Source organism: Zootermopsis nevadensis, unplaced genomic scaffold, assembly GCF_977971745.1.
Source record: "Zootermopsis nevadensis isolate Lab colony 2312 unplaced genomic scaffold, Znev_1.0 Znev_ptg000011l, whole genome shotgun sequence".
Lineage (NCBI taxonomy): Eukaryota > Metazoa > Arthropoda > Insecta > Blattodea > Termopsidae > Zootermopsis > Zootermopsis nevadensis.
In genome coordinates, this window is record NW_028259143.1 from 13,024,009 (window position 1) to 13,037,459 (window position 13,451).

Sequence of the window (13,451 nt, forward strand, 5' to 3'; positions counted from 1 at the left end):
GTATTTTACAAACTACACCTCAACCATTGTATAATTATGATGACATTGTGCAAAATGTAAAGTTCAAAATGCAGAATTGTCACCAAGTAGCAAAAGAAAGGCTGATTAAATTTAAGGAAAAACAACATATGAGAACAAAAGCCAATAGTGTCAATTTTAATGTAAATGATTTGGTATTGTTAAAAGTAGAAGCTAGACACAAATTAGAACCCATATGGAGAGGTCCATATGAGATTAAAGAAATGAAAGGACCAAATGCAATTATTCAAGAACTAGGAAAACGTAAACATCAAGAAGTACATACAAACAGATTAAAAGCATATTTCTCTTCTTTTGTAGGAAAAGAAGCATGAAACTACTCAGAATTTGGGCGATGGTACTACTCTTGTTGTGGTGGTGGGAACAATTTAAAGCACAAGATGTACAGCAATTACAATCGCAAACAGGTATTTATTTTGATGAGGTAGGAACCATACTCTTCTACCCAATGCAATGGAGCCAACACGAGAGCTTTCGAAGCAAACTAAAGATCATCAGAAAAAAATAGCTGAATATTGTAACAAAGAAAAAAGCACAAATTGGTATCATATGACAGATTGTGGTACTTTCCAACAATACATGAGATTCAAAACTCGTTACATTGACAATATGAAAGATTTGGTTAGTGAATATTTGACAGAGTCACAAAACACTAATACCTTTAGGAAAATACAAAGAACAAAAAGAGGAGTTTTGAACTTTGTAGGACGCAAAGCAAAAATATTATTTGGGACATTATCACAATCCGACGCGAAAGAATACAATAAACATATTTCAGAATTGGAGAAAGAACAGGCTGAATTTTTACATATTTTAAAATATCAAATGACAGTAATAAAATCAACAATGAGTTCCATAAATTTAACCATTCAAAAGGTAAATCAAAATGAAAGTGTTAAAAGAAAGTTTGAATAAATTAACAAATTACAGTTAGTAAAATTAGTGCATTGGACGAAGAAATGAGAAATGTTAATCAGGTCAATGAGCAAATTAGAATAATCCAAAGAGGTATAGATGAGTGTCAACACTCATTCGAGGTATTGTTAGACGCTTTTGTTCACGCAGAACAAGGAACTCTGCAACTACAATTGATCACCACAGAAAAGGTTAAAAACATTATGAGAACACAAAAACTGCCAAATGGTTTGGACTACCCTAACTTTTCTTTCGCTGAACTTCAGAAAATCATTATACCTCATACCTACTCCTACAAGCAATATTTGGTTTATGTTTTGAACATCCCTCTTGTCTCTTCTACAACCTATCATCTCTATAAAATCCTTCCGTTCCCTGTTACGAAAGAAACAATTACCTATGTGTTCATCAGTTCAAATAAGGAATTCATTTTTAGTGACCCAATTGGGCAACATTTTGGTAAAATGTCAACAAACGAATTAACAGGATGCTTCCAACCAAATGTATTGCAATTCGTATGCAAGGAAGATATCCCTATTTATACCTACTTACCCGAAACGGATTGTGAAGCCACACTCCTTCACCCCTCCACTACCTATATGCCTAACAGTTGTGAAACAAGAGTGACCAATTTGCAAAAGACATTTTGGATACCATTACACTTGAGTAATGAATGGTTATTTGTTTCACCAAACCAATATAAACTAACAGTGTTATGTGGAGATGAATCAAAACAAGTTACAACTCAAAATGAAGGTAAACTGACACTGAAACAGAATTGTAAAGCATTTTCAGCTTATGTAACTTTGTAAGCTATAACTACTATAACTTGTAATGTCACTAATGACTTCATGCCAAGTGAGCCACTCAACTTTGATTGTTCTTTTAATTTTGAAAAAACAACTGATTATGATAAATTGCAGTTGGATGCCATTGGTCAATACAATGTCTTCGGCTGATGATTTAAGACTAGCCAGTATTAAAGTTGAAGAAGTAGATAAGTTAATTGAGGAACAAGAAAGAAAAGATTATTCACCTTGGTATGTTCACGCTACGGCATGGGGATCTTTAGTTGGTATAAGTATATTCTCAATATTATTGTGTTGTTGTTGTAAAAAATGTAGAGATTTACATTTTGGTTTTGGGATAGATGGACACCTAAAAATTGTTGTAAACAAACAACTGATTGTTTGTGTGTTAACATTCATGATCATTCAGCAAGCGATAGAGTGTCATATAGTAAAGTTTCCAGAGAAGAACAACCTTCTCCAACAAGATTAGTTCCATCTTTATCTCCCATAGTGGAACAACCTCAATTCTCACATTTCAGAACAACTGACAAGGTTGCAAATGAAGAAGAAAATGTAACAATAGCCTATAGAACTAGAAGCAAAAGTAAAATTTTCTGTTGGAAACGTTTTCACCAAAGGGTCAAAACTTTTTCTAAGGGGGGAAGGTGTAATAAGAGACGTAAGAAAGTATAATTAAAAGTGTAAATTTTACTGTATGATAACATTGTGTGGCTCGATTCTTAGGTTTCGACTAATCGAGGGGAACAAAAGTGCACACACGACGCAAAACGTGCACACATGCTTGGAGTTGTCACCAAGTAATATGAACTAACTGTCTTTGTGCAACTCTCATGTTTCACCACCACGTACATATTGTTACAGGCTCCACTCCTTTGACCAACGCCTAAGACAAGAATTATAAATACTCATGTTGGGAGTAATATAGGATTCTTTTTGTATCTTTGGATCACTTTCGACAGGACATTCTTTTAAGTGCCACTGGGCACTACATCTTTTCAATAAATTCTTCTTCAATTGGAATTGTTTTTTGGAAGTTAAAAGGACACCTCTAAACCTCCTTGAGCCGGACTTAGCTCCGCTCTGAACCAACGACTATCCAAACTAAAAGACTTGTTTGACGATCAACATATACGGTTGAACAAGCAACTGAAATCGCAAGACATTTCATAGACATGCGTTGGTTGAATAGTTTAGATAAGAGAATCACAAACACGAGGGAAAGTCAAGTTTATATCAGCAAATAAAGAATGATATATAAGATATTAACGGAGAAAGCCAAAAAACGGGAAAATGATAGGCACATAGCAAATGCAGTAAATAAAACTGAAGTAATGGGGCAAGTAATAAATAAAGCATGGGGAAAACCCACCAAATTAACAGGAAAAAGTTACAAATTCATGAAATATAGCGAAATTGTTCAATTCCTATGTTGCACAATAAATTATAAAACAAAATGATAAAAACAAATCTTCGTGTCAAATGTCAACAAAATAAATAGCTGTAATGCAAGTATATATTTTCCCAGTGGGAGACTGAAATAGAAGATGTTATAAAAAACTTTCAGGGAAAATTTTCTGCAGACATTGATGAAATACCAAACTATGTAGTCAAAAATTGTATAAAGGAAATTATAAATCTTTTAGCACATCTTTGTAATGCCTCTATGAAATGTGGTATTTTTCCAGATAGGTTTAAAATTGCAAAAGGAAAACCACTCTATAAAAAGGGGATTAAGTGTTCTTTCTAAAAAATGTTAGAAAAAGTTATGTGCAACAGGTTAATCTCATTTTTATCAAGAAGCAATATATTAACAGAAGCTCAAAATGGATTTAGGAAGAAGAAAAAAGTCAACTGAGACAGCAATACACTCCATCCTCAACAGCATACGGGATTCCATAGGAAAAAACGTATATCAAATTGGAATTTTTTGTGATTTAACGAAAGCCTCTGATGTCATAACCCACAAAATTTTATTAGCCAAATTATACGCATAAGGCATTAGAGGCACTGCATACTCATGGTTTGAATCTTATTTAGCACACCTGAAACAAGTTGTTTAAATAAACTATAAAGGTAGTAACTATGCAAATCAAGGATAACATGTTTCAGCTTTAACAGAAATGAATCATGGTGTGCCACAGGGATCAATCATTATTTTTATTATACACAAACGACCTGCAAATAAATATCAAAGATAATTTTATCTGCTGATGACACAAATATTTTAGTAACAGCAGAGAATGGCCACATTCTTAAACAGAAAATAAATAGGATTATGAACAATTTGCCTTCATGGTTTTATGCAAACAGTCTTATAATAAATATTGACAAGACAATAGCAATGTCATTTTGTACTAGGCAAAAAAGAAATCCAGTGAAACCTCAAGTCAAATTTGACAATAGAGATATATATTATAATTCAGAAATTAAATTCCTAGGATTGCATCTCAGTGAAAATATGAAATGGGAAGTACATGTAAAGTTTTTTTAAATTTGAAACTTAGCAAATTATGTTAGATTATCAAATCCTTTAAAAATGTAACAAGACCAAACATCATAAAGAGAACTTATTTTGCATACATCCATGCTCATCTGAGGTATGGTTTAATTTTCTAGGGTGGTGACAAAAAAAGTACAGAAGCGGATTATACGAATTATCAGTGGTGTGGGGAGATATGCATCATGTTGTTGTATATGTATAGTAATATAATATTGGTATATCGGAATAATTGCTAGTTGCAGCATAAGAAATTTAATTGGTATGTGAACACAGTTTTGTAACTCGGACTTTCACCGACGCTATCCCCGCCTGATAATTGGGTTGTTTTTAAAGGAAATGGTGACACTGTGACACTCTGACACTGTCACCCCACAACCATTTCAAAATAAGCATCAGCTAAAGTCCGGGAGTGAGGCAAGTGTCAGACAGAGGACAGACTCACAAAAACTAAAACCTTCTAGAACAATCCTATCGGTACAGAGTACTAAGTTCACATATTGTACCCGGGATACGCCCTTGCTGACCAATATATACACCAGCAAGAGCTTTTTGATCTGTACAAGTCAGTCTTCACAACGGCACTTCATGCAGTCAGTCGGCCAATGCGAGAGCCTTAAGCAGCAACCTAATGTATTTATTACTATTTACTAGTAATAAAGCCTTGTACGAGTCAACTCTCAGCAATACTTATTCCATCGGCGACAAATAACCAACCAACCAACCAAATCCGCTGGACCAACGTTATTCGAACCCACACTGTACTTACACGGGTCTCCCGTGTCGGGTACACAACACTGGTGTCAGGTGTGTGGGGTTGTCGCCAACTTGCACGTATCTGGAATCAGGTACATCACGTCAGTAGAGTGTGCGGTGGAGAAGAAATTGCAGAGAGATGAGTCAAGGGACATTAGGGCGGTCTCTTTACGAGAAACAGTAGGAAGAAGGTATATCAGCCTGGAAATCATCTTCAAGGAGAAGGACCACTACAGTAAGCGGTCTAAAGAGAGTAACTTCCAGGAGCCCAGCAGCAGGAAGCAGTAGGAAGAAGGTATACCAGCCCGGATATCGTCTTCGAGAAGGACACTGCAGTAAGCGGTCTACAGAGAGCAACTTCCACAAGCCCAGTGGCAGGAAGCAGCACCTAGAGCAGTGAAAGGCGTCGAGCAGGAGGGCTTGACCAGAAAGAAGAAAACTACTGAAGGGTGTTTTTTGCTCAGATTTCCATGACTACCCGATACCCCAATTCGGAGATACAGGTGGCGGAAGTAGATAGAGCAAGCACCATGTCTGTAGAATATATTAGTGTGACAGAAGCACTAAAGTTGATTTCACCATTTAGTGGGAATAAACGGGAAGTGCTGACATTTGTGTCAAATGTCGACACAGCTTTCAGGTGTATAAATCCTAATCATGAGGATAGATTGTATCAGTTTGTACTGACAAGAATTAGCGGGGAACCCAGGACTGCGACTGCTCACAGAAATTTAGAAAACTGGGTGGAACTAAAAGAATTTCTGAGAAATACTTACGTAGAGAAGAGAACGTTAGATTTCCATGCAAATCAGCTGTTTAGGGCAAAACAGAATATAACACAAAACGTGTCAGAGTGGATTCAGAAAATCCAGACACTAGGATCAAAGTTTAGAGAATCCGCATTGTTGAACTGTGACGGAGAAGAAAGGGCAGGAATATTAAGCCTGTCAGATAGATTAAGTAACATTTGTTTTGTTCAAGGGTTGTACTCGGACAGGATACAAACAATAGTCCGCAGTCGCAACAATGAAAATTTTGATGAAATTGCAGAAACAGCCCTTGAGGAGGAAAGTGTGATTGTCTCTAAGCAGAAGAGGTATAGAGGGGATACAGTACCTCCACCAAAATGTGGGAACTGTGGGAAACTAGGGCATCCCAGTAACAGATGTTTTATAAAAAAAGATATTCGTGTTAACCAAGTTAAGGTAAAAAGGTTCGAAAGAAGTAAGGACGTAGTTTGTTTCAAGTGCAATGTCAGAGGACATTATGCAAAGGATTGCCGGAGGGCAGTAGGAAAATTTAACAGGAAAAACAACTACCAGGAGAAATCGGGAAATAGGAGCCGACTATCGGAGGACAGCTGTTCGACAGTCAGTTTCGTTCAATAGGCTGTATAAATTCAAGTACATGTGATTTTGTGAAAATTGAGTTAAACATAAGCAGGGATAAGGAATTGTATTTTTTATTGGACACCAGAGCAGACGTCTCCATATTAAAAAGCAAAAAGTTATTTGGTAGTACAGAGTTCGAACCCCGAGAGAAGGTTAAACTAAAAAGTGTAAATGGGACCATAGTTGAAACACATGGGTCAGTGAACGCGGACATAATAGAAGAAGGGACTACGATTCTGTTCACATTTCAGCTAGTAAGCGACCAAATAGACATTGATGGAGATGGCATTTTGGGAAAAGATTTTCTCCGAAGGATGCAGGCAAAGATATGATATGAGACAAAAATTTTAGAACTCAAAGGGAAAATTTTTAGCATTTGTAAGACGCTACTTGGAAAAAACCAGTCAGGAAAGCGACGGACTGAAGAAGAGCAAGTAGAACAAAATATGCAAACGTTAACGTTACCTAGGAGGTCAGAAACAGTCGTTTGAGTCCCGGTGGAGTTAAGGATAAAAAACAGAAGGGTTAATAGAAAAATGCCAATTGCAAGAAGGAGTAGTTGTAGCAAATTCTTTAACTACTGTTAGAGGATGTTATGCAATAACCAGCATATTAAATACGAACGAGAAAGAGATTACTATACCTGAGCCTAAAATTAAGTTGGAAAAGATTGAGGAATTGTCCATGGAAACGACAGGAGTACATAACAGAAAGCCATATTGTGGTAGAGATGTTTTAGGTAAGCTGAGGCTAGAACATTTAAATGATAAAGAGAGGAATATTTTAGAAAATACTTGCCTAGATTACCAAGATATTTTCTATTTACCGGGTGACAAACTTAGTTCTACGAATGCGATGAAGCATTCGATAACCTTGTTACCAGGAACAACACCGATAAACACTAGACCATATAGGTTGCCTGAAGCTCAGAAAGCAGAGATAGAAAAACAAGTAGGCAAACTTTTAGAAGAAGGTATAATAGAGGAAAGTAGTTCACCATGGAACAGTCCACTTTTGGTAGTGCCAAAGAAAGCTGACGCAAGTGGAGAGAAAAAATGGCGAATAGTTGTAGATTTTAGGAAATTAAATGAAAAACAATTGGAAACGCCTACCCTCTCCCTGATATAACGGAAACTTTAGATCAGCTGGGGCAATCAAAATATTATTCTTGTACAGATATGGTCATGGGATACCATCAGATAGAATTGAAACCGAAGGATAAAGAGAAAACGGCTTTTAGCACTAAACAAGGTAATTGGGCCTACAGGAAAATGCCATTCGGATTAAAGACAGCACCAGCAACATTTCAATGTTTGATGAATTCTATTTTGAGTGGTTTAACAGGTTCAAGATGTTTCGTATTCTTAGACGATGTAGTTATATATGCAAAGTCTTTGGAAGAACATGATGTGAAACTTAGGGAGGTATTTGCTAGGTTTAGAAAAGCAAATCTAAAACTCCAGCCCGACAAATGTGAATTCCTACGGAAAGAAGTAAACTATTTAGGACATTTGATCACTGAGGAAGGTGTTAGACCAGATCCCAGTAAGGTAGAAGCCATTCAGAGATTTCCAAGTCCAGAAAATGAGAAACAATTGAAAAGTTTTCTAGGTATAGCAAGCTATTATAGAAAATTTATTCCAAGATTTAGAAAAATTGCAGTACCATTGCATCCCTTGCTTAAGAAAGATATTAAATTTGAAAGGATGATGGAACAAGAAAACGCTTTTCAAAATTTAAAGGCAAAATTAACAGCACAACCTATTTTGCAGTACCCAGATTTCACAAAAGAATTTATTCTAACGACAGATGCATGCAATCAGGGAATAGGAGCAGTACTATCACAGGGCGAGATAGGTAAAGATTTGCCAATAGCATAAGCGAGTCGTAATTTGAATAAGGCAGAACATAACTACACTACAAGTGAGAAGGAATTATTAGCAATAGCATGGGGAATAAAGCATTTTAGATCGTATCTTTACGGGAGAAAATTCAAAATTGCAAGTGACCATAAGCCATTAATGTGGATCGTAAATGTGAAACATCCAGGATCGAGGTTACTTAGGTGGCGAATAAAACTAGAAGAGTATGACTATGAAATAGTATACAAAAAAGGGGCTCTTAACACTAATGCAGATGCATTAAGTAGAATTAATACCAGTCAGAAATGAGGAAACTTCTGTTGAGGAGATAGGAGAGGAAAAAAGGAAACAAATCCTTTATGAATATCACGATGCACCTGTAGGACATCGAGGAATGAACAAAACTTATCAGGCTATAAAGTCAAAATTCGTGTGGCCAAACATGAAAAGGGAGATAGAGGAATATGTAAAAAAAAGTGTAGAAGTTGCCAAATAAATAAAGTGTTAAGTCCAAGAAAGAGAGCGCCAATGGAGATTATAACCAGGGCAGAGCATCCGTCTGAAAAATGTATTTTGGAAATTGTAGGACCTTTACCAGAAACTTGGAAGGGAAATAAATATATACTTACATTTCAGGATGATCTTAGCAAATTCATGTCGGCAATACCAATTCCTCAACAAGACGCGGATACCGTAGCAAGGGAATGTGTTAAATATTGTTTTGAAAATGGGAACCCCAAAACAGATCTTGACGGATCAGGGAAGTAACTTTTTGAGTGACTTATTCAAAAGTACATGCAAATTATTAAAGATTAAAAAGTTACAGACGACAGCATTTAGGCCAGAATCAAATGGAGGACTAGAAAGAAGTCAAGAGTCTTAGCAGAGTATTTACGTCACTACGTAGACGAAGACCAAAGTAATTGGGATGAGTGAGTACCTAATGCCATGCATGTTTATAATACCATGGTACATGCTGCTACAGGATACATACCATTCGAGCTAGTGTACGGTTTTCAGTCGACATTACCATCGACATTACATGAAACACCGAGTACGCAATACAATTACGATGATTACGTCATGGAACTACGAAGCAGGTTACAAACAGCACACGACGTAGCGAAGCAAAAACTGATAAAAGCTAAGGAAAAGAGTAAGGAATATTTTGACAAAAATTCAGAAGAGTTTCAGTTAAACATAGGGGATAAAGTTTTACTTTACGATGAGACTGTACGAAGGGGCAGGTCACATAAACTCAGTAATCAGTGGATAGGACCCTACGAGGTCGTTGACATAGATAAAGTTAATGCCACTATAAAGAGCGGACGAAGGATACAGAAGGTACACATAAACAGAGTAAAACCATTCTATTACCTCAAAAGAAGCAAGTAAATCAGAAATACAACAAAGTGAAATGATGTTTAACTATCTTTTCAGAAAATATGATCAAATTTGCGGCAATACTGCTATGGCTAACATTAATTGAGGATTCAGCAACGACCATGGGAGAAATAGGATACACGGTGGAAAAATATGACAAATCTCCAGGAATATACTATGAAAATAACGGTCAGATAAATTTATACAACACGGAATGGAGAACCGTGGTGTATGTGGATTTAATAAAATAAGTAATCAATCTAATGGAATAGACCAATACATAACACATGTAAACATATTATGTCAGAAGATAGAGATCCAAAATTGGACAGACTGCTATCATTTTCGGGAAATTGCTAAGATAAGTTATTGCAGGTTAAGAGAAGCGAAGTTCTGTTATTAGAAATTACGGATCACAAGATAGAAAAATCGTGAAGGAGAAGGGGTATATTCAATTTCATTGGAGAAACTAGCAAAATTTTATTCGGTACTATGGACAATGACGATGCTCAATATTATAATGAACAAATTAAACATTTTGAAGAAAATTCCGATGATATGACCAAACTATTAAAACAGCAACTATATGTGGTGAAGTCATCACTAAGAGCTATTAATAACACCTTTACAGATATGGAGTATAACAAAGAAAAGGTCATAAGGGGGTTAACCGAAATAAAGAACTATATAGAATCAGTGACTACTGAAACTCGAGAAAAGATAAGTATTATGGCAGCAAAGGTCACAGTAGAGGATCACATTGCTAGAGTTAATGAAGCAAGTAATGAATTACTACGACACTTGGATATCTTGCTCCAAAGTCTAACAAATGCGCGAAAAGGGATTTTACAACTGCAAGTTGTATCTCCAAAGATGATAATGAATGCTTTGATTCAGAGCATGCCATCCTTTCCTAACGATACCACTTCACCCTTTCCGCTGAGCAAGAACTCTATTAATTTAATTTATAAAATTTGTGACATTCATGTGTATGTAAATGAAGGTAAATTAGGTTATGTAACCACCTTACCTTTAATTAACAGGGGTACATTCAAGGTCTTTAGAATGATACCAATACCAATACCTTTGGGTAAAAACAAATTTGCGTATATTGATACAGACGAATCAAATTTATGTTTAGACCAAACAAGACAATATTATTTTGGAATTAATGATAAGGAATCTGATGAATGTAAAAATGTGGATTCGAATTCAAGGATATGTAAACAGGAACACCCATTATTATCAAGCCATTTACAGGAATCATGTGCAGTCAAACTACTGCAACGTAGAAGAGAAATTCCAAATAGTTGTGATACCAGGTTGGTACAGGTAAAGAATACTATATGGACACAGCTTGATAATAATGAATGGATATATTTTGCACCTACTACTGAGAGTGTAACAGTGTTATGCCAGGGTAAGGAACCCACAGACGTTATACTCACAGGGGTGGGGAAATTAGGCATAAATTCAGGATGTAAAGGATACAGTATGTATGCACTTTTGCAAACAAGTTCTAAAGTGAAGGTAAATATTGTAAAGCAAGAAGATATGCTTTCTCAAGTACCAATAGATTTTGATTGTTTTGAAGAACTACGAATTAAGTTTAATACAAGTAATTCACCAATAAATATTGAATTTAAACATGTAGCATCACACTTAGACGATTTGAAACATGCGACTTTTAAAATATCAGAATTAGAAAAAGAAATTAAGGAACAAGAATGGAAAAATCATCATTTAATCACACTCTCTACATATTCTGTAATAGTGTATATTTTGTTGAGTGCAATTGCTATTTATGTGACATAGGATATATAAATGTGTAAAATTTAGATGTACACGTGTACAAGGCCTTAAGGCATTGACAGCACCTTTAAGAGAAATCCAAATGTCTGCAGAGTCTAGTGGTAGCAGTAATACTGTAAACATAAATATAAAGACTAGTAATGAAAGTATGTCCTTAAGACAGGAAGAAATTCCGCTACGTGATTCACAGCAATCACTGCATGAAGAAACTACACCTCGAAGGTCCCTCAGACCTCGAGCAGCAAAGTCATATTTTTAATCCCAATTAAGGTGTAAATTGGACCTTAGTTTGAAGGGGGAGGTGTTGTATATGTATAATAATATAATATTGGTATATTGGAATAATTGCTAGTTGCAGCATAAGAAATTTAATTAAGCCTTGTATGTGAACACAGTTTTGTAACTCAGACTTTCACCGACGCTATCCCCGCCTGATAATTGGGTTGTTTTTAAAGGAAATGATAACACTGTGACACTGTCACCCCACAATCATTTCAAAATAAGCATCAGCTAAAGTCCGGGAGTGAGGCAAGTGTCAGACAGAGGACAGACTCACAAAAACTAAAACCTTCTAGAACAATCCTATCGGTACAGAGTACAAAGTTCACATATTGTACCCGGGATACGCCCTTGCTGACCAATATATACACCAGCAAGAGCTTTTTGATCTGTACAAGTCAGTCTTCACGACGGCACTTCATGCAGTCAGTCGGCCACTGCGAGAGCCTTAAGCAGCAACCTAATGTATTTATTACTATTTACTAGTAATAAAGCCTTGTACGAGTCAACTCTCAGCAATACTTATTCCATCGGCGACAAATAACCAACCAACCAACCAAATCCGCTCGACCAACGTTATTCGAACCCACACTGTACTTACACGGTTCTCCCGTGTCGGGTACACAACAATGTAGGCAACTGTTTAAGGATTAGCATGCATGTATACAATTGAAATGAGGTGCCACATAAAGCTGCCTATAGATGAATTAGAACAAAACAGTGAAATCCATAACCAAAACACATGCCAAAAGTTGGACCTCCATGTCCAGTTCTGTAGAACGAATGTTCTCAAGAAAGGTGCTGTGAATATAGGAATAAAACTATACAATAAATTACCAATTCAAATTAGGAAAGTGGAGAAAATTAGGACATTCAAAAACGAGCTAATGTCCTACCTATTACAATGCACATTTTATTCAGTAGATGGATACATATCATATAGCAAGTGAATTCTATGAATTGTATTTGTATTGTGTGGTAATATTGATATAACTTGTGAGCTATATATTTGAAACATGTATCCTGTATCAATGTTTTGACCAAGTAGGATGAATAAATTGAATGAATCTACCTATGCCACCATATTCAATTCGGAAGATACACGTCCTGAGGACCAAGAAAATGTGACCCCGAACAACAAAAATCTGCACCATTCACCCAAGTAAACATCCCATCACGAGCAGCTGATAAACGGTTATAGCAGTGGCCATGTCGACGTCAGTTTTTAGCATTCTGGTTGATACACCACGTGGACTCATACGTAGATACCAATGTTTTGAGAAACATTTCCATCTTCTGCAAAATCCTCACTTCAGTCCTGAAGATGAAGGCATGTTCTTCTGAAGCACTGGTGCCTATCTAAGAGGCCACATGGCATCACAACCACAAAAACCAACACATACTTCCATACTCTATGTCCACAAAACTACGGAGAATACAAAGGGACATGGCTGACATTAACTACTAATCTATCCAATGAGATAAATATATATAATTCCTAAATTAATTAATAGCTTATGAAACACAACTCCTTTCACAATTCTATGGTCTCAAATTCCTTTATTCCAGACCCAGAACAAAAATTACTGAATTTGTGTAAGATATGGTAGACAACACAAGATCAGTGTATAAAGCAGTGATTACTGAAATAAATGCAACCTAAGTTCCCCTACTGAGAAAAGTCAGCAGCATGAAAATGGCAAAC

At 36.1% G+C, this 13,451-nt stretch overlaps 2 protein-coding genes and 1 long non-coding RNA gene across 6 annotated transcripts in view; 2 read left to right on the plus strand and 1 right to left on the minus strand.

The window, feature by feature from the left end:
• LOC147874108 (uncharacterized) overlaps nucleotides 1-13,451 on the minus strand; it is an 83,845-nt gene that overhangs the window by 61,255 nt on the left and 9,139 nt on the right. For all 4 annotated transcript variants that reach the window (XR_015534793.1, XR_015534791.1, XR_015534790.1 and 1 more), the window contains one exon: nucleotides 1-5,101. This exon is cut by the window's left edge and continues 61,255 nt beyond it. This is a non-coding gene — a long non-coding RNA (uncharacterized LOC147874108). The remainder of the gene's footprint in view (nucleotides 5,102-13,451) is intronic.
• On the plus strand, nucleotides 5,094-8,790 carry LOC147874111 (uncharacterized). Its single transcript, XM_087347381.1, has one exon. The coding sequence runs from the start codon at nucleotides 5,490-5,492 to the stop codon at nucleotides 6,405-6,407; it is 918 nt and encodes a 305-aa protein (XP_087203507.1). The 5' UTR covers nucleotides 5,094-5,489; the 3' UTR covers nucleotides 6,408-8,790.
• On the plus strand, nucleotides 9,061-12,817 carry LOC147874112 (uncharacterized). The gene has a single exon (XM_087347367.1). It carries the CDS (start codon nucleotides 10,148-10,150, stop codon nucleotides 11,468-11,470), a length of 1,323 nt encoding a protein of 440 aa, XP_087203493.1. The 5' UTR covers nucleotides 9,061-10,147; the 3' UTR covers nucleotides 11,471-12,817.

Coding starts and splice junctions, on each gene's coding strand:
- LOC147874111 (XM_087347381.1), top strand. CDS start 5,490: ATGACTACCCGATACCCCAATTCGGAGATACAGGTGGCGGAAGTAGAT.
- LOC147874112 (XM_087347367.1), top strand. CDS start 10,148: ATGGACAATGACGATGCTCAATATTATAATGAACAAATTAAACATTTT.